At 43.6% G+C, this 27,682-nt stretch overlaps 1 protein-coding gene across 2 annotated transcripts in view; it reads left to right on the top strand.

Moving 5' to 3' along the window:
* The window catches only part of SLC9A3 (solute carrier family 9 member A3), a 77,364-nt gene extending 49,915 nt beyond the window's left edge, over positions 1-27,449 (top strand). The window contains exons 10-17 of one of the 2 annotated variants that reach the window (XM_024106185.3): positions 3,078-3,207; positions 5,969-6,084; positions 12,087-12,216; positions 12,784-12,960; positions 14,411-14,486; positions 16,361-16,468; positions 18,900-19,143; positions 22,067-27,449. In XM_024106185.3, the coding sequence (XP_023961953.2) occupies positions 3,078-3,207; positions 5,969-6,084; positions 12,087-12,216; positions 12,784-12,960; positions 14,411-14,486; positions 16,361-16,468; positions 18,900-19,143; positions 22,067-22,070 (985 nt within the window). In that variant the 3' untranslated portion in view covers positions 22,071-27,449. Of the gene's footprint in view, positions 1-3,077; positions 3,208-5,968; positions 6,085-12,086; positions 12,217-12,783; positions 12,961-14,410; positions 14,487-16,360; positions 16,469-18,899; positions 19,148-22,066 lie in introns of those variants that run through there. The other variant, XM_024106184.3, reaches the window with a different exon arrangement.
* Positions 27,450-27,682: the final 233 nt, after the last annotated feature.

The following is a 27,682-nucleotide window of genomic DNA, read 5'->3' as shown; positions in this document are numbered from 1 at the left end:
CGAAATGGGTATTTAGGGAATAACTGAATGGAGACAGCTTGGGTGACACTGGTCCCTTTCCCCTGCTCCGCCCCTCACTTCCCACTCCCTGAATTTCTGGAATTAATCACACTAGATAAAAACCACATTGTTGCAAAAATATGCATTACCTGTGCAGTTAGTAACCATTTAGAATGTTCAACAGGAAGATTTTTTTAAATTCTAATATACTTCTAAACATTGATCCAGTTTGTTTACATTTTTTTGCATTCCATTCATCTTGGAAAATGAAACTACACTGGCTATTTTCATTGATTTCATCATTGTGAGAAAGACTCTAAGGGCAATTCACAGATTAAACACCATTGCCCTCCTCTGCTTCAATAATCATTTCCTGGAGAACCAATTTTGTCTATTTTAGATAGAAAATCCCTTTTGTAAACTATGACTTTTAAGTCTTTGAGGCTGTCCAAGTGAAAGGTCTGGGATGTTACCAACGTCTTTTCAGTTTATAACACTTTAACCAGTTGATAATCCCCCGTGGATTTTGGGGACTGTCCATCTCCCACCAATGGAACCTTTTCAGTGTCACAACTAAGGCCTGGATTAGGCCTTTGCTAATATCATCATCCATATCTAGGGATCTATGCCTGTGTAGAATTATTTGAGAGGTGGCCATTTGCACAGAATTTGAACTGAACACACAATTTTAGCCCCTCTGATACCAACTTTAGGAACCATATTTGTGTGTATGGGAAAGGATGTTAATCTGTTCCAAATTGAAACACACAAATGTTACTTCCTTGGACAATAGGTTCGTCGGCTTCCAAATATTTTCACAATTTCATTTCAATTGTATATAATGGATTATAATGAAAGTGCTCAGAAACCATGGTGATGGGCAGACTTTGAGAACTAGAGCAGGGAAGGAGAATAAAAGGAAAAAGACTATTTAAACCTGGGAATGTAGTTTCTTATAGTGCTACTTGAGGATGGGAAACCCTTTCAGCCATGGGCTTAAAGCAAACTCTTTCTTTCCCCTCTGTTCAGTTTAGCACTGCTGCAGTAGGACTGAAATAGAGAGCTTGGAGAGACCAGAAGTTTGAGCAGAACGTTATCCAAACCAGCTTCTGAGGGAATCTGGAAACTCTGGAATCTGTACAAATGTCATCTATTATGGTTTGTTCCACCATAATAGATGACATTTGTACACCTAAGATAATAGGTAACGCTCCTTAGCGTAGCAGAGTAAAGAGAGATTTCTGTTTGTTCATACAATGACGTTTTTATGAGGGATCTCATATAGAGAAGCCATTTTCCCTTGGGTAACCAGGAATCCTGTCCTGGGTTTGGGTATTGGGAATGAATTTCTGACGATGAGGAAATAAGAGAACATTTCCTCAGATGTGGCGTGTTGGTTGTGATGGTGATGAAGCTGAGGCTTTTTTAAGTCACAGGCCAGACAGAGCCTGACTACTTCAACATAGGAGGGGAGCCTCCCTGAAAAAGGAGGAAAGGCCTGACCTAACCTAGATACTTGGCTGACTGTTCACTTTGGTGACCAAGATCTCCTGAGTAAATGCAATCTCAAAGTTACTGAGAACAGGCACCACCTCAATATCTGAGAATAATTCACTGGGGCATGCAGGGGCTTCTCAGTGGGGCCAACCTACAAGACATTGGGTAAAAAAATCATCCATTCCTGAAGGTAAACTCTTTTACGTAGAAGGAAAGAGATTTTTTAACTTTTACTGTGAGGGTTCCTAAAGGCTCTTAAAGATACAATCGAATAGTCAGAAGTAGAAAAATAAAATGGCATTATTCCCTGGTGTATGGCATGGCCTATTGATTTTGAAACTGGAACCATTTTGTATACTGTAATCACAAACCTCTTACTGCTGTTGTTCTGCAGTAGCTGTGCCTGGTGGCTGCACTTCTCAAAAGATAGTTGTGAATTGTGTAACTCCATATAAGGCTTTTACAAATGTGCTGTAACTGTTATTTACAGAAATAAAGCAACAAAACATATTTCCCTGTGTTTATTATCCGATAAGGTGTACAGTAACTCCTCACTTAAAGTTGTCCTGGTTAACGTTGTTTTGTTGTTACGTTGCTGATCAATTAGGGAACATGCTCCCTTATAACGTTGTTTGGCAGCTGCCTGCTTTGTCCATTCCTTGCAGAAAGAGCAGCCCCTTGGAGCTAGCTGGTGGGGGCTTGGAACCAGGGTGGGCTGGCAGCCCCCCATCAGCTCCCCACTCCCCTAAGTTCCCTGTGCAGCAGTCGCCCAGCAGGCTATCAATTGCCAGCAGTTCAGCTGTCCCTCCCCCCACTGCCTTGTGCTGCTCCCGCCCTCTGCCTTGGAGCTTCTCCTGGAAGCCTTCTGCTTGCTGTGCAGGGGGGGAGGGAGGTGTGCTAATGTCAGAGTGTCCCCCTCCTCCCTGCTTCTGCCCTCTGCTTACTCCATCTCCATACAGCAGGGGGGACATGGGAGCGAGATTTCTGGCAGCAGCGGCTGTCTCAACTTGCTGATCTAATTAAAAAGGCAATGTACTTAGAGTGGGGTCAGTGTACTTAAAGGGGCAATGGGCATCTCTCTCACACACAGGTGTGTGTCTCTGTGTCTGTCTACCATGCTGTCTCCCCTCCCTCCATTTGTGCTGCCTTGTAGAGTGTGAGGCTACAATAACAACAATGTGTTAACCCTTGAGGGCTCAGCTGTTCTAGTTCATCATTTAGCAGTAAGACATTCCCTGGGAAATATTCCACCCTCTGACTTCACCACCTCAACCAAGCTTCACAATCATCATTGCTGTGTACGGTATTAAATTGTCTGTTTAAAACGTATACAGTCGTTTGTCTGGTGACAAAAATTTCCCTGGAACCTCCCCCATTTACATTAATTATTATGGGGAAATTGGATTAGCTTAACATCATTTCGCTTAAAGTCGCATTTTTCAGGAACATAACTACGTTAAGCAAGGAGTTACTGTATAAAAATGCTTAACTCAAAGGAACAGCTGTTCAAGCAAAACTAAAAATACGAACTGTCATTTAAATTGATTGCTGCTGTTAAAATTGTTTGTTTAAATCACTAGGTGGTCCAATTTTGATCGGAAAATCCTCAGTAAAGTACTGATGAGAAGGTCTGCTCAAAAATCAAGAGACCAGATTCTTAATATTTTCCATGAGCTCAACCTGAAGGATGCTATTAGCTATGTGGCTGAGGTACTTTTAAACATCTTTTCTTACACACTGTAACATCATATTTCTTTGTTTTAAATATTGCAGCATTTCTTAACTTCCATGTATTAGGAGAGCTGAATCAAAAGCAAATCTACTTTTACGGTGAAATAATATTTGAAGTGCATTGTGTCCCGTAATTACCTATTTATGTGATTGTGGTTCATTGTATGACCTCTAAATTCCTCAGTACTACTGGGTCCTGTATATGTCACTGTTCTGTTCTGGTAGGTATCATTTAGGAGTTTGGCTTCTGCTTCCACATGCGTTGAGTAGTACCATGGTTTCACGGGAGCTATGCAAGTGAGCATGTGCTAGTCAGCATGTGTAAAGGTGGCAGAATCTGGCTCCCTATGAATAATTAAACAAGCTGTGGCTGAAGCAATAGTGTGCTTTCCAGTGATGGCTTGTTCAGAAATTAGAGTTAGAGTAAGCAGTGCAGATGGCAGTTGCAGACTGAGAGCATCTGGGGGCTAGCCTCAAGGTGGAGCTTATTTTTGTAGCCAAATGAACTATAAACTTGATAAAGAGCTGGGGTTTTGTTTTGTTTTGTTTTTTGGTTCATTAGCCTCCCAAAAAACTAACACCAAAACACGAAACATTTTTGCTGCACTAGCAAATTCAATGTTACTCATGGGCAAAATCCAAAATCTTTTGGAATGTTCCCAAGCTTTTTCATTTTGTGAGCCATGTCACAAGACAACAGTCTTTTCTGGGACCAACTCTTCCTGCTCTACCACCTATTTGTTGGTTCTCTAATTGTTTAATTCTGCGGAACACCAAGAAGGACTCCAGACACCACAGTCTGAGAACAGCTGGCCTCTCAAATTCCTACCAATCTCTGGATACCAGCAGGCCAGAAAATCTCCTTGTTATTCTCCCCAGCCTAACCCGTTAGTCTGGATATTGAGCAAGAAGGCTTCATTGATCCATGGCACATAGGCAGTCTTCAACTAATAGCTAGAACCACATCTAGACTGAGAGCTTAGGTCAAAGTGTCTTGTTCTAGTTATCACACACAGAAAGGCCTCCAGAAGTATAACTGCAGAGGAATGTTCACAGAAGGACATTTCTACCTGTGACCAGAAATATCTGTAGCCCCATTTCATGCATTTAAGTGTCATGGGAGTCATTTAAAAACATTTCATGCTTCAATCAGTAATAGTTCTAGCAGTAATATAATTATGAACCTCACATTCAGGTACCTTAAATATCTGATTTCCATTTTACTGTAATATTTATGTAGGTGTTTCTATTTTCAGATGTCACATTGATTTTTCTAATGCCATGGAATGGTTCTAAATTGCTTAGAACACAGATTACTATAAATTATGCATAGGTGATTGTACTGCATGGAACATAGATTTTCTCCACCATTGTCACAGGTCTCCTAAGTGTCCTTTCCAGCCTCAGTAGCTGACCATAGCCACTCCAGGTCTTTTTAACCACCACTCTATTATATATTACATTTACAATCAATAGCCAGATTCCCCACTTGCTTTCTGGGGAAGGGTACACTAGTAGTACGAACCGCAGCCAGTCCTGCCTGCTTGTTCCTTCCTTCAGGCACCCTACTCTCTCCAGGGCTTCCTTCCTGTCTGCCTAGCTGCTGGGGATACTTCCACCCTATTAGCTTCTCAGCTGTATTGCCACTCAGTTATTTGGCCTCCTCTGCCAACTGCTTGTTTTTCAATCAGAGCTCAATTAATACAAACTGGCAGGGTTATGAGTGACAGGGTGTTGAGTGAGCTTCTGGCTCAGCACATCCTGTTACAACCATGTATACGCTTTCTTGATTCCTTTGCTGTGCATGGACATGTAAAATGGTCATGACAGAGCTATAGCTTACAACATCACAATACATTAGCTTTGATCTTAAGAATAATGTACTTCTGTCAGTGGGGGAAATATTTTTCCACAGATGTTCTGTTCACCGCTCATTAAAACATAGAGTCCAGTCCAAGATCTCTGTGCTGCAATTCAAAACCGTATGTGGGATTGCCCCTCACCAGCGGAGAAATTTTTCTCCTTCTGGGAGCATGACTTCACTCACTAGCTACAGTCCACAAGAACAATGAAAATGTCAAGTAGCAGGGGGCACTGGCGAACACGGGAGACAAAAGTTTCACAGGAATTCACTTTTGTATCACCACACAGAACTGAAAGCAAAGCTCACCTTTTCAATTTAGCTTTAGTTCCTCGTGCATGCATGCATACATTTAATGACTAACCAAACATTTGCCTCCCTTCTGGGAAGGAAGAAAGAACGATTACTGCCATATCTTGGAAGGTGTTCAGTTAGCACAGATATGGGTGCCAATATAAGAATCTAGATAAGTAGATGTTTACAGGTGGCTAGCAAGGTCTTAGATGAAAAATGTTGCCCAGTATTGGAAGTAACCCTTTATATAGTGGAAAGGGGAATTCACTGAGGGCCTTTAGAGTGTGACTTACGTGAAGCGGCTTTGGGCTGGCCCCCTGTACAAGGTTGACTTTTGCCCCAGGGAAATAAACCACATGAAAAAAGAGACCTTATTCCAGTTATAAAAGACCTTATTCCTGTTACAAAAGAACTAGGGGAAAGTTGTATTTATGGGTCATTTGCCTACAGAAGCTTCAGAAATGATGCCATCGTTTTTTTATATTATACAATTTAGCCCTAGGTATACCTGTGTTAACATCATATACCCTTTGACTGAAAGCCCTACCGCTAAGCTGTAATGCACCTTATTTCTTTCGTGAACAGGGAGAGCGTAGAGGTTCCCTGGCTTTTATTCGTTCTTCAAGTACTGACAACATGGTCAATGTGGACTTCAGCACTCCTCGACCAAGTACTGTAGAGGCCTCTGTCTCCTGTTTACTGTAAGTAACTTTTTTAGGGACTGTTTTTGTTTCATTTTTGAGTTATATATGATTAAATACAAAAAATGGTGTTTACCCCAGTACAAAATGGGCGTAAAATGCTCCCATGCTGACCTGGTTGCTTTCTCTTCAGAGACTGATAACTGAGTGATTTTCAACAGTGACAGGTACCCCACACTGTTCTTTCTATGCAAACCTGTTTTATTCTTCAGGTAAAAAGCATTACCGAGAAAACATATTAAAAACAATAAAAGAAGCTACACGCATGCTAATAAGGGCTCGCCCCAGCCCTAACATGGACTCCGGCAGGTTACAAGCTCACCACAGCTTCAGCTCAGAACAAGCCCCCCTGTCTTATGGGGCTTCAGCAGGCCTAGTCCTTCCAACTCCTTCCCAAAAGGCTGGGGCTCTCCATGGACCAGGGGTTCTGTCCATTTGCTGGATCAGGAAGAAGGCCCTGAGACAGTTTACAACCAGACTGTTTATCCAAAAATCCTTTCTTTGTCTTTCTTGGTTCATGAAGAATCCAGTTTGAACTCGTATATACGCCCCTCTCCAGGAGGTGGCTTCAAAGGCTGATAACAAAGGAAGTACATTAGCATCTTCCTCACAGGTGCCGACTTTCCAAAGTGCCAGGGAGTGCTCGACCCCCGGCTCTGTCCCAAAGACCCACCTCCGCCCCTCCTCTTCCCACCCCCGCTCCACCCTCACCCTGCCTTTTCCCGCCCAGTTCCGCCCCCTCCCCCACAGGGCCGGCTTTAGGCCGATTCAGCCGATTCGGCTGAATTGGGCCCCGCGCCAAGAGGGCCCCGCGCTGCAGCTGTTCACCCCGCCCCCAGCTCACTTCCCCCTCCTCCCCTGCCCTGCACGCCCCGCCCCCTCCTCTGATTCGCGGGAAGTCTGAGACTAAGCAGCAGGGGCGGGCCGGCCGGCAGCACGAGGTAAGCTGGGGTGGGGGCGGGAGAAGGGCTCCGGGGAGGCGCGGCCCGTTCCCGCAGGCCCCGGCACGGCCCCCGTGGCCCGGCTCCGGCCCGGTCCCCGCGGCTCAGGCCCCCCCGTCCCCCCCCGCGGCGCGGCTCGGGTCCCCCCCGGCCTCCCTGCGGTGCGGCGCGGCGCGGCTCGGGGCCCCCCGGCCCCCCTGCGGCACGGTGCGGCTCGGGGCCCCCCGGCCCCCCTGCGGCGCGGCGCGGCTGGGCTCGGGGCCCCCCGGCCCCCCTGCGGCGCGGCTGGGCTCGGGGGCCCCCCTGCGGCGCGGCGCGGCTGGGCTCGGGTCCCCCCCGGCCCCCCTGTGGCGTGGCGCGGCTGGGCTCGGGTCCCCCCCGGCCCCCCTGTGGCGCGGCTGGGCTCGGGTCCCCCCCAGCCCCCCTGCGGCGCGGCGCGGCTGGGCTCGGGTGCCCCCCTGCCCCCCCGGCGGCGCGGCTCGGCTCGGGCGGCGCGGCTCGGGGCCCCCCGGCCCCCCTGCAGCGCGGCTCGGCTCGGGGCCCCCCGGCCCCCCTGCGGCGCGGCGCGGCTGGGCTCGGGGCCCCCCGGCCCCCCTGCAGCGCGGCGCGGCTGGGCTCGGGTCCCCCCCGGCCCCCCTGCGGCGCGGCTGGGCTCGGGGCCCCCCCGGCCCCCCCCTGCGGCGCGGCTTGGCTCGGGGCCCCCCCGGCCCCCCCGGCGGCGCGGCTCGGCTTGGGGCCCCCCCCGGCAGCGCGGCGCGGCTCGGCTCGGGCGGCGCGGCTCGGGGCCCCCCTGGCCTCCCCCGGCGGCGCGGCGCGGCTCGGGACCCCCCGGACCCCCCGGCGGCACGGCGCGGCTCGGCTCGGGTCCCCCCCGGCCCCCCTGTGGCGCGGCGCGGCTGGGCTCGGGTCCCCCCCGGCCCCCCTGCGGTGCGGCTCGGCTCGGGGCCCCCCCGGCGGCGCGGCGCGGCTCGGGCCCCCCCGGCCCCCGGCGGCGCGGCTCGGGTCCTGGGGGCGGGGCTTGCTGCAAGCCCCGCCCCCAGGAATCGGGCCCCGCTCTTGCTAAAGCCGGCCCTGCTCCCCCAAGCACACTGCATCCTCACTCCTCCCTCTGTCCCCCCCATCACCTCCTGCAAGCCGTGAAACAGCTGATCGCAGCAGGCAGGAGGTGTGGGAAGGGAGGGGGAGGCGCTGATCCACGGGGCCCACCGATGGGTGGGAGGCGCTGGGGGGAGGGGAGGAGCTGATAGGGGAGCTGCCAATGGGTGCTCAGCACCCATGATTTTTTCCCCGTGGGTGCTCCAGCCATGGAGCACCCATGGAGTCAGCACCTATGTTCCTCCTTCTACTAGAGAGTACATATACTTTGACAATAACACATACAGAATTGCATTTTTAATACAATGGACCTACAAAGGTATTAGCCCTAATTCAGTAAGGTTTAACCTAATTCAGTAAAGTTTATCTTAATTCCGTAAGGTTTTTCCAGGATATTACAAGACATTGTCAGTCTGTCAAAGTAGCATATTATACTCATTACATATTTCACCAGGTTCAAAGAAGAGAACCCTTCCTCAGGGTTATCTCATTCCTGGGAGTTTAATGGAATACATTTTATGACATGAACAGTAATATATAAAGTTACACGTATAACCAGAAAAATGGGAATAGAGAGTATCACATATGTGCAGAAAAATGAATGGCAGTATTTTAAAAAAATGGGAAGTCTCATTTTTTCACCTTTGTGGAAATCAGAAGCAGCTAAATGATTTTACACAAACCTTCCAAACTAAAATCTCCTTTGGTCAGAGACCAAGCAGGAAAATGTTATCCCTAAGGGTGAATTGTTCAGAAAGTTCCAGTGTGTAAGAACAGGGACTTATCATTCATACAGTTTTGCATCCCTCCCTGTAGCCAGAGCCTTGTATGTTACATGATGCCAGAGCCACAGAATCCACCCTTTACCATGGAATTCTTGTTTAGAATTCATTATTTAAATGTTGTAAAATTTCTTTTTCTTTTTTTAAATTATGAGACATATTCCCTGGTAATGCTCCAGCAGTTTGTGCCACTTCCATTATGTAAAGCAGCTGTAAACTGGGTACAACCTGCCAGTTAAACCAGATGTATGGCTGCTTTGAATTGCAGGGGGGTGCATAGTTGCAAAGTACCAATAAAGCCGGCCCTATATTTTTAAGAGCCGGCTATTGGTGAAACTAAGGCGTTGTCTACACTAGCACTTTTTGTCGGCAAAACTTTTGTCAGTCAGGGGTGTGAAAAAAACATAAGTTTCACCAACAAAAGCGCCGGTGTGGACAGCGCTATGTGGGCAGGGGATGCTCTCCCGCAGAAACATGCTGCTAATAGTGCAGGTTGAAAAATGGTACGAACATTTGCTGAAAAAAGTTAGTGGAAGAAAGTATGGGGGAGGGGGAGGATTCTTTTTAAATGAGGAAGTGGTATTTTCCCTACAATTTAAAAACAGACATTTTTGCAAAATTTCGTAATTGTTGAAAATTTTCATTTTGGGGAAAAAGTGGTGAAAATGAAGTTTCCACACAAAAAATCACTGATATTGAAATCCCATGTTTCAATTCAAAACTTTTCATTGAAAAAATGCTAATTGTGTCTAGCTGTTAATGTGCTTATCCCTTAATACCAAACTGCTTCCCACACCTTGGGCCAGATGCTTCCACCGTTACTCTCACTGAACAGTGTCACAGTTTCAGAGTTTAACTGCATCTTTGACACGCACATATACTCTTATTCAACGGCTCCCACATAAGGTTTCAGGCTCCCAGCCGTCATATCTCATGGGTGGAGACCTGCTTGTCTCTCACTCTGGATGAGGGGTTTAGGCTCATGGTCTTCTGCACTTCAGTGTGATTTCCCCAGCAGGTCTGACAGGAGTCCAGCACCTGTGGTTAACCTTTCTCCAGGGGCTACAACTGTGTATACCAGTGACCAACCAGCCTTCACAAAACAAAATACATTTATTGTTAGGGTAAAAGCATTACAGGGAAAACATATCAAAACAATAGAAGTTCCTATATGCAGGCTAACAGCTTCCCAGAGGTCACCCATCAGTCTCATGGACCCTAGTAAGCCAAAGCCCTAGTAAGCTTGCCCCACCCCTCCCCTGGACAGATGATCGTGTCCGTTTGCTGAATGAAAATAAGGCTCCGTGTTAGTTCAAACTCAGCCTTTTTATACCCAAAGCCCTTTCTTTGTTTGGGTCTCTGGGAAACCTAGTTTGAACCAGTGTATGCAAACACCCCAGGGGATGGTGTTTCTCTGGAGTTGTTTACAATCCCCAGGGTGATCACCCCATAGTGTTTTCTAGTTCCTGGAGGAGCTGTGGTAACTCTCCCCCATGAAGCAGAACACAATCAGACATAAATATTTCATAAATTTAATACGTTGGTCCCCAAAGATGCTGCAAAATCTGTCACAAGTAGGACCTTACTTCTTGAGTAGACCCACTGATTTCAGTGGATCTACTCGAGGGGTACTTGGTCTGAATAAGGATAGTAAAACTTGGCCTCTTCTGTCCCCTTGCCAGCTGCCAAAACCTCCAGCTTCCCCTCTGATAGCTTCTGCCCTGCAGTTATGCATTGTCAATACAAATATCTGTGGCATATGAAAAACGTAGAGGCAGAGTAAAAAAAAAAAAAGTGTGCAATACTAACATAAACAACACAAAAGAGACGATGGCAATTGTATTACCTTTTGCTTATTTAATTAAAAAAAATCTCCTCATTTGAATATTTCTGGAGTTGGCACCAAATTTCCCATCTGGTGCACAGGCATGCCACAAAAACTATAGAGCTATACAGCACAATATTGGTCCAACTTTCTGCAGAGTACGTGGGTCTTGCCTACAGTATTCACTGCTGGGCAAATTCCAGAGGTTTAGTCTCAAGTCACCTTTTCACCCTTTAGGGAAGAAAAATACACACATTTGTGAGAAACAAATGGCACATAAAATTTATTGGGATAAATTTAACTGTGATATAAACAGTGGCATCTGCTACTCATAAGATGCAAATTGGTCTGACCACAGATGTAAGTGGTCAAGTACTGCTGAATTTGGTATTTCCCAGGTACAGAAAATGAGTGTGACTAATAGCATGGGGATGAATGACCTAGATCAGCGGTTCCCAAACTTTTTTCTGCCAAGGATCCCTTTGGCATCTGACTAAATATCCCAGACCCCTTTCATTGTTTATACATAAGTTTCATGTCATTATTACTCTATTAGTTCGGTTAGTTATGTCACCTCCAAAAATGCACGCACACACAGTTTAGTTCAGTGGTCTCAGGATTCCGGGGGCTTAATTCCCAGCTTCACTGTAGCGTCCTGAAACCCTATACACGTATCTTTATCTGAATTTCTGTTTCCCCTAAATGCGGGTATTACTTGTGAGTGTTGTGAGTCGTGACATCTGTGGCAGAAGAAGTACTATTAAACCCTCACAGGGAGCGTGTATTTCTGAATGGGCAAGTACTGGTATGACCAGAACGCCCCTACCAGCATGATCTCTCATGCACAGTGTCTGAGAAAAACGGTGTCTTCCATGGAGGACAAGTGCCAGAATGCTGTTCCGGCAGGTTCTGGCCCTGTCCCAAGGAACAGACCCCCGCATAACCCATAGCGGACCGACCAGAGGTCTGGGGACCCCACTGTGTGGGAACCACTGAGCTAGATTGATAGACCTTCCATCCTGCAGGTGCATAAGGATGAGATGTAACAGGAAAAGACGCAAACAGGCATAAGTTTATAAGATAAAGCAGACGATCAATCAATGCTAAATTGTTGCAAGTTGCACTGGTTTGTCATTTATCTGCTTTTCCTGACCAAATTATACCACCATTGATGTCACTGCTGAATCTGCCCAGATTTGTGCCCACTCACTCTAGACTACACTTGACCCATGATGACGTTTACTTGTTTTTATCCCATCCACACTTATCTTCAAGTTTAAATATATTGCAGTGCATACTTTTTTCCCTCCAGTTAGTGATCTAGAAAAACGTTGTATGTATTTTAATATTCTGCTTTAGGAGAGAAAAAGCCAGCTCCGTTTGTCTGGATATGCAAGCCTTAGAGCAGAGGAGAAAAAGCATACGAGATACAGAGGATACAGTCACTCACCACACACTGCAGCAGTACCTCTACAAACCCAGACAAGAGGTGAGAGCACAGTTGCAGCGATTACCATGTTTTCATTTGACAGCCAGAAGAAACAAAATGCAGAAAATTATTGGGAAACTCAAAATAAAAGGACTAATCTGCAAAATCAATCATTAACTGAAGATGGGCTCTGATCCTGCCTACCCTTAATCATGTGAGCAGTCCGTATAATATAAGTAGTCCCATTGATTTCAATGGCACTACTCATGTGAGAGAAGATTGCAGAATTGGGCCCCAGATGTGTTCTGCTGGTTGGTTGTTGCTGGTCTGAAAACTAACTGGCTGGGTGAGGGTGAAATGAAGCATGTGAACGTTAGGAAGACTGAGCTGTTTAATCCAGACCTATTCTAGCCAGTGTGATTAATCTGAATGACTTTCAATCAATATTTTTCAAATTACCATACCTGTAGGTAAGAAGGAAATAATTAACTACCTGGAATCCTATTAGTGTGTTGACTTGTAATTAATTGTTTTTTTGTAATCAATTGGTTTTGGCAGTTGCCTTGGTGCTGGGTCCCAGTCTGCATTTCTATATAAATAAATGTTCTCTTATCTTCCTGGCTACAGCACATACATCTGTACAGTCGGCACGAGATCATTCAGAATGAAGACGAAAAACAAGACAAGGAGATTTTCCACCGGACAATGAGGAAGCGCTTAGAGTCTTTCAAGAGTACCAAACTAGGAATAAACCAGCCCAAAAAGCTCAACAAAAGCCACAAGAGAGACCGGGGCCAAAAAAGGGTACGGGGCGTGCGCTTAGGGCCATTTACCCAGACAAAAGGCCCGGTACTCTAGAGGATCCATTCCTGAGGAAGCATAGGGTAGTTTCGGCTCCCAGCATCAATCTCTTCCCTGTGGAAGCTCCTCAGAGGGAGTACTGGCGATCAAGACCCAAGCCAGGGGAGAGATCAAAATGTGGGATGAGTCGAGGGGCAGCACTGAAGGTGGCATTATATCCTCACCAATCTTGTGGAACGTACCCACCATTTCCCTCTGCACTGTGGGATCCTTCCTTTGGTTGTGAGGGGATTCCAGGTCCAACAACCACAGTGCCAGAAGGGATGGCTCGTGTCTGCATAGGCACCGACCCCGTGGGTGCTCTGGGGCTGGAGCACCCACGGGGAAAAATTAATGGGTTTCTATGAAAAACATCCTTAGCCTATTACTTCTGTGCAAATTTCCTTGCTATGTTGTAGCAGTAAGGAATGGAGCATCACACGTTGACACTGTAAGGAGGCCTGGACTATAAGCTACATTTTCAAATATCAGAGGGGTAGCCATGTTAGTCTGAATCTGTAAAAAGCAACAGAGGGTCCTGTGGCACTGTAAGGAGGCCTGGACTATGAGCTACATTTTCAAAAGTGCTCACAATTAGTGGGTGCTCTGCACCCACCGGCAGCCAAGCTCCCCTTTCCCCCTACCTCAGCCCTGCCTCTTCCCCGCCTCCTCCCCCGAGCGCGCCGCATTCCCACTCCTCTGCCTGCCTCCCAGCGTTTCCCACATGGCTACCCCTCTGATATTTGAAAACAGCTGTTTGGCAGCGATAGCACGCTCTGGGAATGGGGCGGGGGAGGAGCGGGAGCATGGTGCACTCAGGGGAGGAGGCAGGGAAGAGGCAGGGCTGGGGCGGGGATTTGGGGAAGGAGTTGGAATATTGTCAGGGAGGGGGCGGAGTTGGGGCGGGGACCTTGGGGAAGGGGTTGGAATGGGGGCTGGGAAGGGGTGGGAAGGGGCAGGGCCTCATGGAAGGGGTAGAGTGGGGGCTGGGCGGGGGACGCAGGGGGGGGGGGGGGGTCGAGCACCCTGGGGAAAGAGGGGAAGTTGGCGCCTATGTCTCCATGGAGTTGCATGGAGTTCAGGGGAGCTGATAGTTTGAGGAGATGAAACTCCAGCTTCTCCTGCATGGAGGAAGGAGGGACAAATCCAACCTGCCCAATTGCAAAAGGAGTAGGAAACTCGGCCACATACCACTAATAGAGTTGTGTGTCTGCACTAACATCAATGGGAGTTCTATGCAAAGACAAAATAAAGGCTTAAAATATCTAGGCGTGATCACCACTACGTTATTCCAGTGTTATGTTGGTGAACTCCATTTGATTGGCAGAAAGCTGGGGAATCAGGCTCTCTGTATCTACAATGTACTGCATAGCTATCACTGTCTGAGGTAACTTGAAATGTTTTACTTTTTCAGAGAAATAGTAATGCCATACCAAATGGAAAAATACCTTCGGAAAATCCAGTGCAAGATTTTACTTTGAAGGAAAAAGGTAATTTCACTGTCAAACAACAGTAGTTAACCAATTGTTTTAATCAGCTTGTATTTTGTTGGAGGAAGAGTGTTCTTGTGAAATTTCATGGCAGGAAAAAAAAACTAAGTTGACATTAACAAATGTACTACTACCCATGTCACATTTTCCCCTCTCCGTGCTGAAAACAGATGTGTTTGGAAGGAAGTAGTGAACATTTAAAAAATAACTATATTTTCAGAGACAACTTGGTGACAAGCTGAAATTTAACATACTTTATAACTAACTAACATTAACAAAACCAATGTTTAATCTTGAAATCCTAAAAATAATTGGAGGCCACCATAAAGAAGGCCACAACATAGATAAAATCTCAGCTTCTGACTCATGACATGCCACAGCTAACTATGATAATGGCTTTCTTTGTGATCCCATGGGTATGTACATGCGCCCATCATGACTTGCCCAGGCATCTTGTAAATATCGGTACTTTCTCTGAAAGCAGAGCAAGCAGGCTGGAACAGGAGGACAGCATAACATGTACATGAATGGAAAGACAGTATAGCCAAATATTGTGCTGACTTTTACCCTAATGCAACCCCAGTGACTCTAGCACAGAATTTGGCTTAGCAAATCTAGCTTTGGGCCTACTAGCCTTGGGAGTGTCCCTAGCAAAAGAAGGAAAGAAAAAACCCTGCACTTCTAATTTTGCATTTAAAGAAAAAGATCCTTAGATCTGAGTTTCAGCTGTCTCTTTGCAGGTGCTGTTGCACTTGCTGGAGTCAATCACAATAAGTTGTGTCTGATACCACCTGCCATGGCAAGTTATTATAAGGCATTGAGTTAAATTCTCCCCTCAGTTACCCATGCAACCCCACTGATTTTAAAGAGGGCTGGGAAGTAGGGGGAGGAGGGGCAGTGTCAGAATTTTCCCCATAGCTTTCAGAAAGGAATAGCGTGGGTGTGGGAGGTAGAAACTCTGAGCTCAGGTATTTGCTCTCTATCAGTTTATTAGCATTTATTTTTACTGCCAGCAGCAATATACTGGCTGAATAATAATTATACTTCTATAGCTTCTTTGATCTTAAAGTGTTTCCCAAACATTAACTAATTAGGCCTTCCATCACTCATGTGTTAAGGGATTTTCTATAGAGGGGTTGATAAGGGATTTAATGTACAGGGATCATTTCACCGGCCACTGATATGGAACTGCCTGTGGGGGGAAACACAGCAGGTGTTTAACCACACACAGCAGCACTACATGGTGGTTTGCGTTGAGTGGTGGGAAAGAACATCATAGCCACTACAGGGGGGAGCGTAGATTGGCAGGAATTAATTAACCAAGTTTGAAACGATCCAGGACACCGATGTTAATCCCTTTATGAAAATGCAATTGGATCTTTAATTACCACAAGTTGTCAGGACCTCAATTTTGTATCCCATTTGAAAGAGAGCACCTCTAGCAGCACAGTGACCCCTGTCACTATGCTCAGGCTTTCTTTCAGCACTGGGTAAGCAGGAAAAGTGCCACCTTCTGAATCAGCACTTGCTGCAGTTTGTAAGCTTTTCCTGCAGCCCTCCTATCCAAGTACTCATCTAGCCCAATCCCCTTTAGTTTGGAAAAACTCACATAATTACAGCACAAGATACTGATGCAGGAGTGAACCAGGAATCAAATATTAGCGACCTGATAAACTGTTAAATTAGATGTGTACAGAATTTAGTTATAAAGGTACGATTGCTTTCAAAACATACATTTACCCAGATTTACATTAAAGATTTACTATATAAATCTTTGATAGCTACACTAGCATCAAGAAGCTACCAAATAACACTTTGGGTCAAATCTTTTAGGAATCTCTAGCGCACACTGATTTTTTTATATTTTCTTCCAGATGTGGAATTTTCTGATCCAGAAGAAAATTATGAATCTCTGCATATGGACAAAGGAGTTGACTTTTTAGCGAATGTCACCAAGCAGAATTGCACAGATGCTACCTCTGGTAAGAAAATAGATCATAAATGCAGCATTTTCTTCAATTGCAAAGCAGTTTATTAGATTTTTTGTTAATAGCTTTCTACTGATGATATTGACAAAGGTTGTGGTCATGACTGCATACCCTGGCTGTGAAATGACTAATCACTTCTAGACACAGAAAAAATGATTCTAGAGTTGTCCTGATTTTCAGTCAGCCAATGTTCAGCCATTTTGAATTGATTTCTGCTTTGTCAGGAATATATACGTCAACTTGACTCAAATATGTTTTCTTCGTTTCCTCTTGATGTGGAATGTCTCTTCCCAAAATTACGGTGTCCTGGGGCCCAGAACGGGCAATAGTTAGTCCTGGACCAGTGTAAGTTTAAGTTCTAATATCATTCTAGTGACCCTGCAGAGCTAGAAGCAGGATCTTTCCATCACTGGGGATTCCCAGCTTTCCAGTGGGCCACACAGCTCTTGCTTCCAGTCCTGGAAAGTTCAAAGACATCAGATTTTAAAACCATGACATGTTTATGTCTAGAAGAAGCTATTTTAGGTAATGTTTAAGGTTTTAAAATGTGTTAATTTTCCCTCTCTCTAGTCCCGGTCCAGTAGGACTCACAACATAGTACCGTATATACTCGATCATAAGCCGGTTTGTTTATAAGCCAACCCCCCCAAGATGGATAAGTAAAAATGGAAAATTTTTATAACCCGTTCATAAGCCGACCCTATAATTCAGGGGTCAGCAAACTTTGGCTCCCGGACCATCAGGATAAGCCGCTGGCAGGCCGAAATGGTTTGTTTACCTCGAGCGTCCGCAGGCACGGAGGTAAATCTAAGTAAACAAAGTGTCCCGGTGCACCAGTTGCTTACCCTGACGGGCCGGGACAGCAACTGGTGGGGAAATGTTTTGGGAGAGGAGAAGCTGGGGGTCAGGGGAGTAACCCCTGTGACCACCCCCCACATGACTCCACCCCTAGCCTGGGACCCCCACACTCTCCCCATCCCATCCCTTCCCACCTTATCTGGAGAGGGCCAGGGGAGGATGTCTCTGGCCTGGCTGGAGCTGCTCCAGCAGGCTGGGCAGCGCGGCCGCAGCCTGCTCGGGCGGGCCAGACCGGGCAGCGTGGCCGCAGCATGTTCCAGCGGGCTGGGCTGGGCAGCACGGCCACAGCCTGCTCTGGCGGGCGGGGCCAAGCGGCACGGCTGCAGTCTGCCAGCCCCGGAGCTGCAGCTGCTTTGGAGGCTGGCAGGAGAGCGGCATGGCCAGAAGCAGAGAGACTCTGGCCCCGCCTCTTCCCTTCTGTCTCTACTGGCTGTGCTGCCTCTCCTTGCTCCCTCTGTTGGGGGAGGGGCTGTGTCCCACCCCTCCCTCTCTATACCCGTTCATAAGCCGAACCCCTTCTCTGGTGCTTCCCTTTTTTACTAAAAAAATTCGGCTTATGAGCGAGTATAAATTTGGTTTCTGTAACACGTGGCAGGTGCAAGCTATGTGAAGGTGTGATGTAGTATAATGCTTCTATTGGATTCATTTGAATATAACCAAACTCATGCTGATAGAACTGTTCTAATACACCACACCCCAATGGATACTGTGTTAGGGTGCATATGAAGTGGCTAATAATGCTCCAGAAAAGAATGAGGTTTCAAACTGGATCTAGATTGTTATTTTTAAAATATTATTTTATGGTTCACCGCGTGCAGATTTGATATTTGTTTTAAAAGGGCTTCGTTACCTGTTTCCACACATACAAAAAAGGTACTTTTGACTGTTTTGGCCTGTTTCTCCTCTTGCACACATTTTACACGACTGTAAATCCACTGACTTCAGTGCGATTATTGATTTGCAGTGTTGTCAGAGGAACAACCTCTGACCCCCGTCCTCTTACTATCTGGGTTTACACTATAAGTTGTCGGAGACTGGGGAGCCAAATTCACCAGTATCCGCTGACTGCTTTGTGCTCTGTAGTGATGCCAAAAAGCCATAAACCTGTCTTAATGGGCTAGTTAATCCAGGCTTGAATCTCCTTTGCATTACTGGGGTGATGCAAAACAGCTGGTCAGTCTAGCCCTGGTATCAATCTTTCAAATATGTTTCATTTTTAAACTGATACATTTAAAAAAAACTAGAACTGAGCACATTTGGTATGATTGATTTAAATCAAATCAGTTCGTTTGGATAAACTGTGCATTTAGGTTTTTCTGTCAGCAGAGCCTTCAGCCATAACTGCCAATGATAGGTTTTTTGTTGGTTTGTTTGATTTGTTTTTTAATCAGCTGAGACTTTTAAAATAGCAAAATGACCAGCAGTAACCCGGCATGTGAGCAGAAAGCTGAAAAATGATATTTGTTTATGTTTTATTTCATTATGGCCATATTCCTGGGCTAAACATCCTATTTGCTGCCAGTTATTTTATTTTCCAACTGAATTTATCACTCATAAACTTTTGTAGGAATTGATAACCCAGCATTTTCAGCTGATGATGATCAAAGTATCTACATGAAGTTCCCGCCATGGTTATCTGATGAAGATTCTGTAGTACCATCACAAAGGGCCCGAGTACAGTTACCGTATTCTCCAAACAACTTCAGACGGCTCACCCCGTTTCGCCTCAGCAATAAGTCTGTAGATTCCTTTTTGCTAGCAGATGGGCCAGAGGAGCGACCCAGAGCTTTCCTCCCAGAAACAACACATATGTAATATTTTAAAATTGACCTTCATTTTTATTTTTAATCAATCTCTCTGTCTGCTCTGGCCTCCTGACAGCTTTCCTTATCTCTTTTTGTCTTTTTCAAGTATCTTTCTCTTCCCTGATTTTTCTGCATCTGAACATCTGCTATTCGGCTCCAGTTTGAAACTGGTATTTTTAATGAAAGTTGCTTATCTTTAAATATTTAGGGCCAGACCCCTTGCTGGTGTAAATCATCACAGCTGTCTGGTCTACACCAGACCTTTGTTTGTGTTTCAACATTTCTTGTGCTATTGTAAAACCAAAAACATTTCACACACTTGTAGGTTATGTACTATTTGTTTTTCCTGGTTTTACTCTGTTGTATAGCTTAATCAAACTATTTATATTGTGGGACCAATTCTGCCCTCTGCTACAGGGATGAAACTCCCGCTGAAGTCACTTCACATGAGACTGAATTCAGATTTAACCTAATATCTCCTAAAGTGATAAACTGTTGTCCCCAGTAACTTCAAGCAGGCGTTGTCTTTGTTATGTGTTTGTACAGTGCCTAGCCTAATGAGGATGGAGCATTTAGCCACAACTAATAAATAATACTAATAGCCACAGCAATATATTACTTAAGATAAAGTTTAAAAATCAGGTACAGCTTGCTATAAACATTGCATCTACTTTGTATAGGTGGAGATGACTACATAAGGGCAACACCTTGGGGAAGTTAGACCCCAGATTTTTATTAGAGCACCGACATTCATTTCTCCATAAGAATGGCCATATTGGGTCGTATCAATGGTCCACCTTGCCCAATATCCTCTCTTCGGACAGTGGCCAATGCCAAGTGTTTCAGAGGGAATGAACAGAACAGGCAGTTATTGACTGATCCATCCCCTGTTGTCCACTCCCAGCTTCTGGCAGTCAGAGGCTATGGAAACTCAGAGCATGGGGTTGCATCCCTAACCATCTTAGCTAATAGCCAGTGATGGACCAATCCTCCATGAACTTACTTAATTATTTTTTGAACCCAGTTATAGTTTTGGCTTTCACAACATCCCCTGGCAATGAGTTCCACAGGTTGACTGTGAATTGTGTGAAGAATACATCCTTTTGGTTCTGAGTTGAATTTTAAGTTGGGTATTTATGGAAAGCTTTACCTTATTTTTAAACTTTAAGTAATATTTTAATGTAGTTGCTCAATACAGTAAGTTGTCACCTCTATAGGTTATCAGTTCAAATCTGAATTCAGTCACATATGAAATGAATATTTTAGTCTCACTTTAGTCCCCCAACAGAAAATCAGCCCACAGTTTGAGATATTTCTATAACTGGCACAGACATTGCTGTAAATGAGATGGCTCAGGTCACGATTCAGTCATTATAACACAAAACCTAGGGCAATGCAGAGATTTAGCAACAAAGCACAATAAACAAGTGCATGATCTATGGTGGAATAATTAACTACAAAGACAATGCCTAGCGTCATCTCTGCACCAGCAACTGAATTATTTAGATAACTTGAGGGTGCTTCCAGTTGAGAAGGAGAGAACCATATTCGAATAAAGTGCTGAGGGTTTATTCAGCTCAGGGTATGGCTGTTTCAAATGAGCAGGAAACACCCTCCTATTAATATTGTCCTGAAAAATGTATGTACATATTTAGAGCCTGACTGACGTGCATTTACTCTAGCTTCATGCCTTTTGAAGTGATTGTTAGCCACCTGAGTTCAAAGGAAACACAGAACGTAAATTTTCCTAGACTCTGAGCAGTGCAGAAATCTGACCGCAATGGAGTTTCGTAGTCATCTGAAATGGAATAAAAAGAGAAAGTTATATTTCCCTTTTATCATGGCTCATATCTTATGAGGAGCTGTGATGCCTTTAGCTAGTTCCAGGTAGAGAAGTATGATGTGTCATTTTCACCAGTGGAGTGGAGTTGAGCTGTCTTTTGGTCTTAGATTGTGTTTAGTCAATTTGCAATTATAAATCTTATTTAAAAAAATAGCCATTTGGAATTACTGCTAGATGAATGAAATAGTACTGGAACTACTGTGTGGATTAAACATATAATAAATGCTATCCCAGAATTTAAACATATCTCTGACACTAACATCACTTGTTCACATTGAAAGTATCTGAAACTTTCTTTTTAACTGGAAATATTTACTATATTGCACAATATTGACTTCTGTTTCTTATGACTTGCTAAACTTCTATTAACCTTTGTCCTTTATTCCATTCTATTGCCTTGATTGTTACTGCGTTTATTCTATATATAGAATAATACAATGGTACATAACAGCTTCCTGTGCAGATAAATTTGTGGGGTATATTTACAGTCACTGCGCTTTGACTGTGGTTTCCCTCAAGGTTAAAATTGGGAGTGAGTTTGCTGGATAAAAGTAACTTGTCATACGGGTTAAAACAAGTTTAAAAAAGAGTAAGGTCCAAGCAGCCTCAGCTTTATTGTAAAGACCTTGCAATGATCCCTTTAAATGCATCTTATACTGTAAAACATTCCAATGTAAAAGTAGCATTGGAACCCAAATTCTTAAGAATCCCTTAGCTGACCCTTACAATTCAATACTCCAAGGCAAAATTGCTTATACAAATAAATACATTTAAATGGCCACAGGATGGCACTGTCTGCTAAGAATTTGGAACAGGCTGATGTACTTGACAAACACTGGGCTAAATTTGTTCTTGACTTCCACCCTGGGCAATTCCATTAGCTTCACTAGGGTTGTAGAGGGTGGGAGTTAGGGCAGAGTTTAACCCACTGGCTCTGAGAACAGATTTACCTTCCTAAAGATACATGACCTTCAGCAGAATAGCAACCACAAAGGGATTGATCTGAAACCAATATTTCAAATGAAAATCAAGCTTGTGCAAGAAATCAATGTTTACATACTTCTGTGTTTAATTTTACCAATGTAGGTGACACGAGCCATAGTGCTGCAGTGACAGGATACGCTTTCTCAAATGAGAAACTGCTGCCTTGGAAACCTGACCAAGCAAAACAAAATGCTTCTGTTTCAGAGAAACCCCTCCACTTCATTCCATCTGGCCTTCAAAGGCCCTGGGCACAAAGCTGTTCTTCACTGGAAAACCGAGGAAATACAACTCTTTCTACTATCTCAGAGCACATGACTTCTTATGACCCAAACCTAACAGAAGTCTATTGGAAAGCAGTCTCAGATACGAATAACAAACCACCTGTCAATTCAGGATATTGTTCTGAAACTAGTTATGAGCCAGTGAATTCACAACAAGACAATTCTGTAGATATGCAAGAGAGGCTAGAGGAATCTAACCCTAAGGAGAACCAAGAGAAGAAAACGCTGCTTAACCCACAAGCCCACTATAGATCTGCTGCAGCCAGGCGTGTACAAAGTCGACGCTCTTTTCATAGACCAAAACCTTTGCAACATCCCAAACTTCAAAAGTTAGCATCTCTTCCGTCATCTTGTCACATCCCTCCACATTCTCTGGAACAAGAAGAAACGCAGCTTTGAACCTTGACTTACGTAAGAGAAGACAAATGTAGCGAAAATGGACAAAGTCTTTGGAAAAAGAGAGAGAGAGTGAGAGAAACTCAAAGCATTGAGCCTTTTTCTAGTACCGTTTCAAGAAAGAAAACACTGGGGTCTACTTTTCCGCTGGACATACACCAGTAATTCCTCATTCACATTAAAGGGACTTATGTGGTTGAATCAAATTGATAACTATGCTTCCTTGTTTCATCTAGACTGTTACAAAGATAAATTCTGTGGCTATAATGAGAATCTTTTCAAAAGGGAAACTGTTTGATGTTGCTTTTCAAATTAAAAATAGTTTTATTATGCCATATATTTCCATAAAACATCATTAAGGCAATACATTGCATCTGTAACATTAATAATGCAGATCAGTATTCATGCTGCGTGAAATTCTTATATATGAGGCCAATAGTTAAATCTCTTGCTTGCTAAATCTATTCTGGTTGAAATAGATTAGTGCCTCTTTATTAAATGTGAAAGCTGAAGAAGAAATATTGTCCTACTGTTGAATTTTTGTATCATTGCGAAAAGCTAATTTAATTGTGGAATTTTGATTCTCTATTGTAAATTCTTGGGATGAAATCTTGGTCCCACTGAAGTGAATGGAAATTTTTCTGTGGAGTTCAATGGGGCCAGGATTTCACCCTTGTTATCTTGTTATCTGTTTTAAGTGGTGCTGGGAATTAAAGAATGTACAGAGATAGAATAGAATTCTAATTTACATGGTCCTAAACATCTCATTTATATTCTTAATTAAGCTGCTCTTGTTCAAATAGCCTCAGTCACACAAAAGTGAAGACATAGGTGATTTATTTGGCTACTTAGGTGTCTTCCAAAATATCTGTTAAATCTTCCTATTTATACGTAACCCTCTCTGGATATTTTTTTGGAACAGTGATTTTCTCAAATACTGTCATCTTCTGTGTCCTTTGACACATTGCTTAGGTGCCATGATGACTCAGGATGTTGCTATTTCTAAGTACTGTATACCGACACTTTGGCTATACTGTATGTATATATTTGTAGATGTTCGGAATTTGAGTTTTTATTTTCCATTTTTATGCTAAATGATGATCATTGAGATTCTACCAGATCTCCTCTCCTTACAAACCTAATCCAACCCACAGTGAAGCCAGTGAAAGTTGTATTAGTCCCTGTATGAAAATGAAGTACAAGTGAAAGGCTCTAAGGACTTTATATTTCCAGGCAAGACTTGAACTAACACTGCATGTCAGGTGGCTCCAGGCTTAGTTTAGCAGCTTCATATACAATTGGTTCCTCTGTGGTGACATTATATTCAGTATAGCCCCAATCCCGAGACTTTGAGGCAGATTCTCAGCCGGTGTAAATAGTCATAGTCCCATGAAGTCAAGTTAGCCACACAGGTGCTTTTAAAAATCCTAGTAGGCATCTATCTGCATCTTTAGGCACCTAAATTATTTTAAAAATCTGGCCCTACCTGCATAATTCAGTCATAAAAATGGGACTTAGTCTCCTAAATCACTTAGGCACTTTTTAAAGTTTTAACCCTATAGCTAGAACTCAGATGTTACTTCAGATTCTATGGCCCAGTTTTTCAAAAGTGGCTTTTAATTCTGGGTGCCTCCATGCTTGGGTGTCCAACTTTAGACACACTGGACACCCAAAAAATAAAATCAATGGCCGCTTGCAGAGATGCTGGCCCTGTACCTTTTTTCTGTCTATGGCCTCTTAGCTAAGCATGACAGTTGTGCTAGTGGTGATGCTCAGATACCATGAGGATGGACATTATATGGAAAACTAGGTAGATAAATAACCTACTCCATGGGGACTGGATTCAAATTACCAACTCATTATACACAAACCATCAAGTAATTCTCTGCTTTCTTTCAGTCCTCCTGTAGCCCAACATTGACCACCTAGCCAGGGGAATAACATGTTGCTTGGAATAAAGTCCTTAGAAACCATAGCAAGTCTAGGACCTAGATGTATGATTTGATGTCAATGTAATTTTTTGTGAACTGAGTAAATTGTTATGTATTTTTATTATTGTTTTGGTGCAGGGAAAATATTTTGTAACCATAGTTCTGGGTATTATTAATAGGAGTGATTACTGGAATTTTACTCATCCCCATGATGAGACATGTGGATCCTTTTTGAAAGCCACAGTTAGACTGACCCATTATACAGCAGGAGAAAAACACTTTGGGCCAGATTCTCCAATGCCTTGCACCTAGAATAATCAATTACACCCACAAAATCTTATCCCCAGTTAATCAAGTGGAGAATTTTGATTTCATAGCATTTTATACCTATTGGGCCCAGGTGTAAGTGACTACACAAGATGCTAGGCAATGGAGAATCAGTTCTTTATTCAGAATGTTTTTGAGCCACATTCACCGATATGCTCTGGCTGCTTATCACTGCTCTGCTGATGCAAGAGTAACCTAACTGGCCCGGTCAGCGAGGATGGTGGCTGTTTGCATTGCTGGAATGGCACAAAGCAGCCAAGGCATTCTGGTGAATCTGGCCCAACATTTTTAGGGTATTTTTCATAGTCCCAGAAAGGCAGCAATTGTTCTATCGTATCCCAGCATAATGCCTAAGCATGAACAACATACTAGGTCAGATTCCATTTCCAGAATCTGGTTTCTATGAAAAATATCCTTTGCCTATTACTTTTGTGCAAATTTCCTTGCTATGTTGTAGCAGTAAGGAATGGAGCATCACACGTTGACACTGTAAGGAGGCCTGGACTATAAGCTACATTTTCAAATATCAGAGGGGTAGCCGTGTTAGTCTGAATCTATAAAAAGCAACAGAGGGTCCTGTGGCACCTTTAAGACTAACAGAAGTATTGGAGCATAAGCTTTCGTGGGTGAATGCCCATTTCATCAGAAATACTTTTTTCCATACGGCTAAATGCAGTGCCTTGCATGGTGTCAAGTATCAGAGGGATAGCCGTGTTAGTCTGAATCTGTAACAGAATCTGAATCTGTGGCATCTGATGAAGTGGGCATTCACCCACGAAAGCTTATGCTCCAATACATCTGTTAGTCTTAAAGGTGCCACAGGACCCTCTGTTGCTTTTTACAGATTCAAAAGTGCTCACAAACAATCTGTACACATGCAAACGTCAGCACATACCTGCAAACCCTGATTTGCCTGTTGGTGCTTATGCAAGTGTGGGGACTTTTGAATATGTAGGCTTATAAATTCATGTGGTCACATACTGTTCTAGCAAATTGATATAGCACACGGTTAGGATGGGTAAACAAAACCATCTATGCAAATGCAACAGTAACTGAAAAAAATAGGAGTTTGTAACCTTTGGTGTGTGTTGCAGGCTGTAGCCCCAATATAGTTTGCTGTGATATTAAAAAACAAACAAACGTTAACAGAATTTTATCAACAGAAGTCACAGAAAGGCATTTATACAAAAATGATCTAATTCTCCTTGTGTGTACTAACGAAGGTTGGCCGGTATAGCTATAGCTGTACAGACAAACAGCTTATATGAGTTCCCTGAACAAAATAAGCTACAAAAACAGGGCTTTTTTTTTGCAGATGTAACTGTGTGTACACAGATTTTTTTCACATGCCTAATGGACATTGCTATGCAGAAAAAACTTTCAAGTGTAGACCAGGCCTTACTCTACTGTAACTTCATTGACTTCCATGGATTTACTCCTGATTTACACCAATATAAACGAGAGGAGAAATAGGCCCAAAGAGTCTATAGTCTGCCTCATTTCAGCTCCATACCTTTCTTGTGCACTTTTGAGTTGCAAAATATATCCATTTGGTGCAGATATTGAGCAAGATCCTCAGCAGATATAAATTGGTGTAGTGCCATTAACTTCAATGCAGCTACACAAATGTATACCAGCTGCAGATGTGGCTCTATGCATTATGAGTTGTATTTTCCTAGCTCTTTTCACTTTAATTTCATAATGTAACCTTCACAATTCAAGCAAATATTTAAACCATAAAGTATAAATAATAGGTCTGATTCCTTGCACCTTGTCTAGCCGGGATGGATTTTGTATGGTCATAGTGACTTCCCAAAGGGCAAAGCAGTGAAGAATCAGGCAGTAAGGACCAGCTTTTCAGCTGGTAAATCCTCATAGCTCATAGTGGAGCTGCTGCTGGTCTACACCAGCTGAGAATCTGGCCCTTATGAATGTGTTCTCTCATAGAAAGAAATATATTTTGTAGTCTGTGAGGAATTCCACGGATGCTATTTATTGAGTGTGTATCTATGTCCTCCTTTTTTGTACAAAGATAGAATCCATAAATATTTGATATCTTTTCTACAAATTGCGCTCCAGAGAGGATTTTTTTATGTTTATTATGCTGCACTATTAACCATTAACCTACTAATGTTAAAAAAATAGGAAGAGTGTAGTCTGCATTAAGATGTATTCTGTCTCTCTGAGCTGTGAAGATACTTGTATGAAATGCTATTTTACAAATGTATGATCTAATCATTTTATGTAATACAAGTTGGAAAATAATGTGCCTTAAAATGTCATTCTCTGGACAGCTTCTGTTTGGAGATTCCGTGTGCACTTTCCAAACAGTGTTAGCTTCCTTCTTATATTTTTAAACTGTAAATTTGCTCAATTAAAATGCCTTTATAAAAATGTTTCAAAAGCACATTATGATGAGAACTTTGGCAATAAACTATATGAATTTGGTGTAATCGTGCTACAGTGGAAAAACTGGTTTTTGTAGCAAGTCCATCTCTGATAAATATTTACAAGAACATTCCAGCATTAAAAGTAATTTACTGAAACACAGCTTCATTGTTCTGGTTATTTTAAAGTGTATACTTTGCATACACTACTGGTGAGAAGATTGTGGCTACTGTTATGTAGGCAGGTATAATGTATCTGATTCTGCTCAAACCTCTTGATCAAATGCATGAAAATTAACTGAGTCACATCTCTAAAAATTGTCTATTCAGTTTGAGAAAAGCTGGGCATGTGAAAGCCACTTAAACTTGGGGACAGTTTTTGCACTTTCCTGAAGG

The sequence above is a fragment of the Chrysemys picta genome, chromosome 2 (genome assembly GCF_011386835.1).
Source record: "Chrysemys picta bellii isolate R12L10 chromosome 2, ASM1138683v2, whole genome shotgun sequence".
Taxonomy (NCBI): domain Eukaryota; kingdom Metazoa; phylum Chordata; order Testudines; family Emydidae; genus Chrysemys; species Chrysemys picta.
The sequence above is the reverse complement of the archived record's forward strand: the minus strand, read 5'-3'. Positions and strand labels throughout refer to the sequence as shown.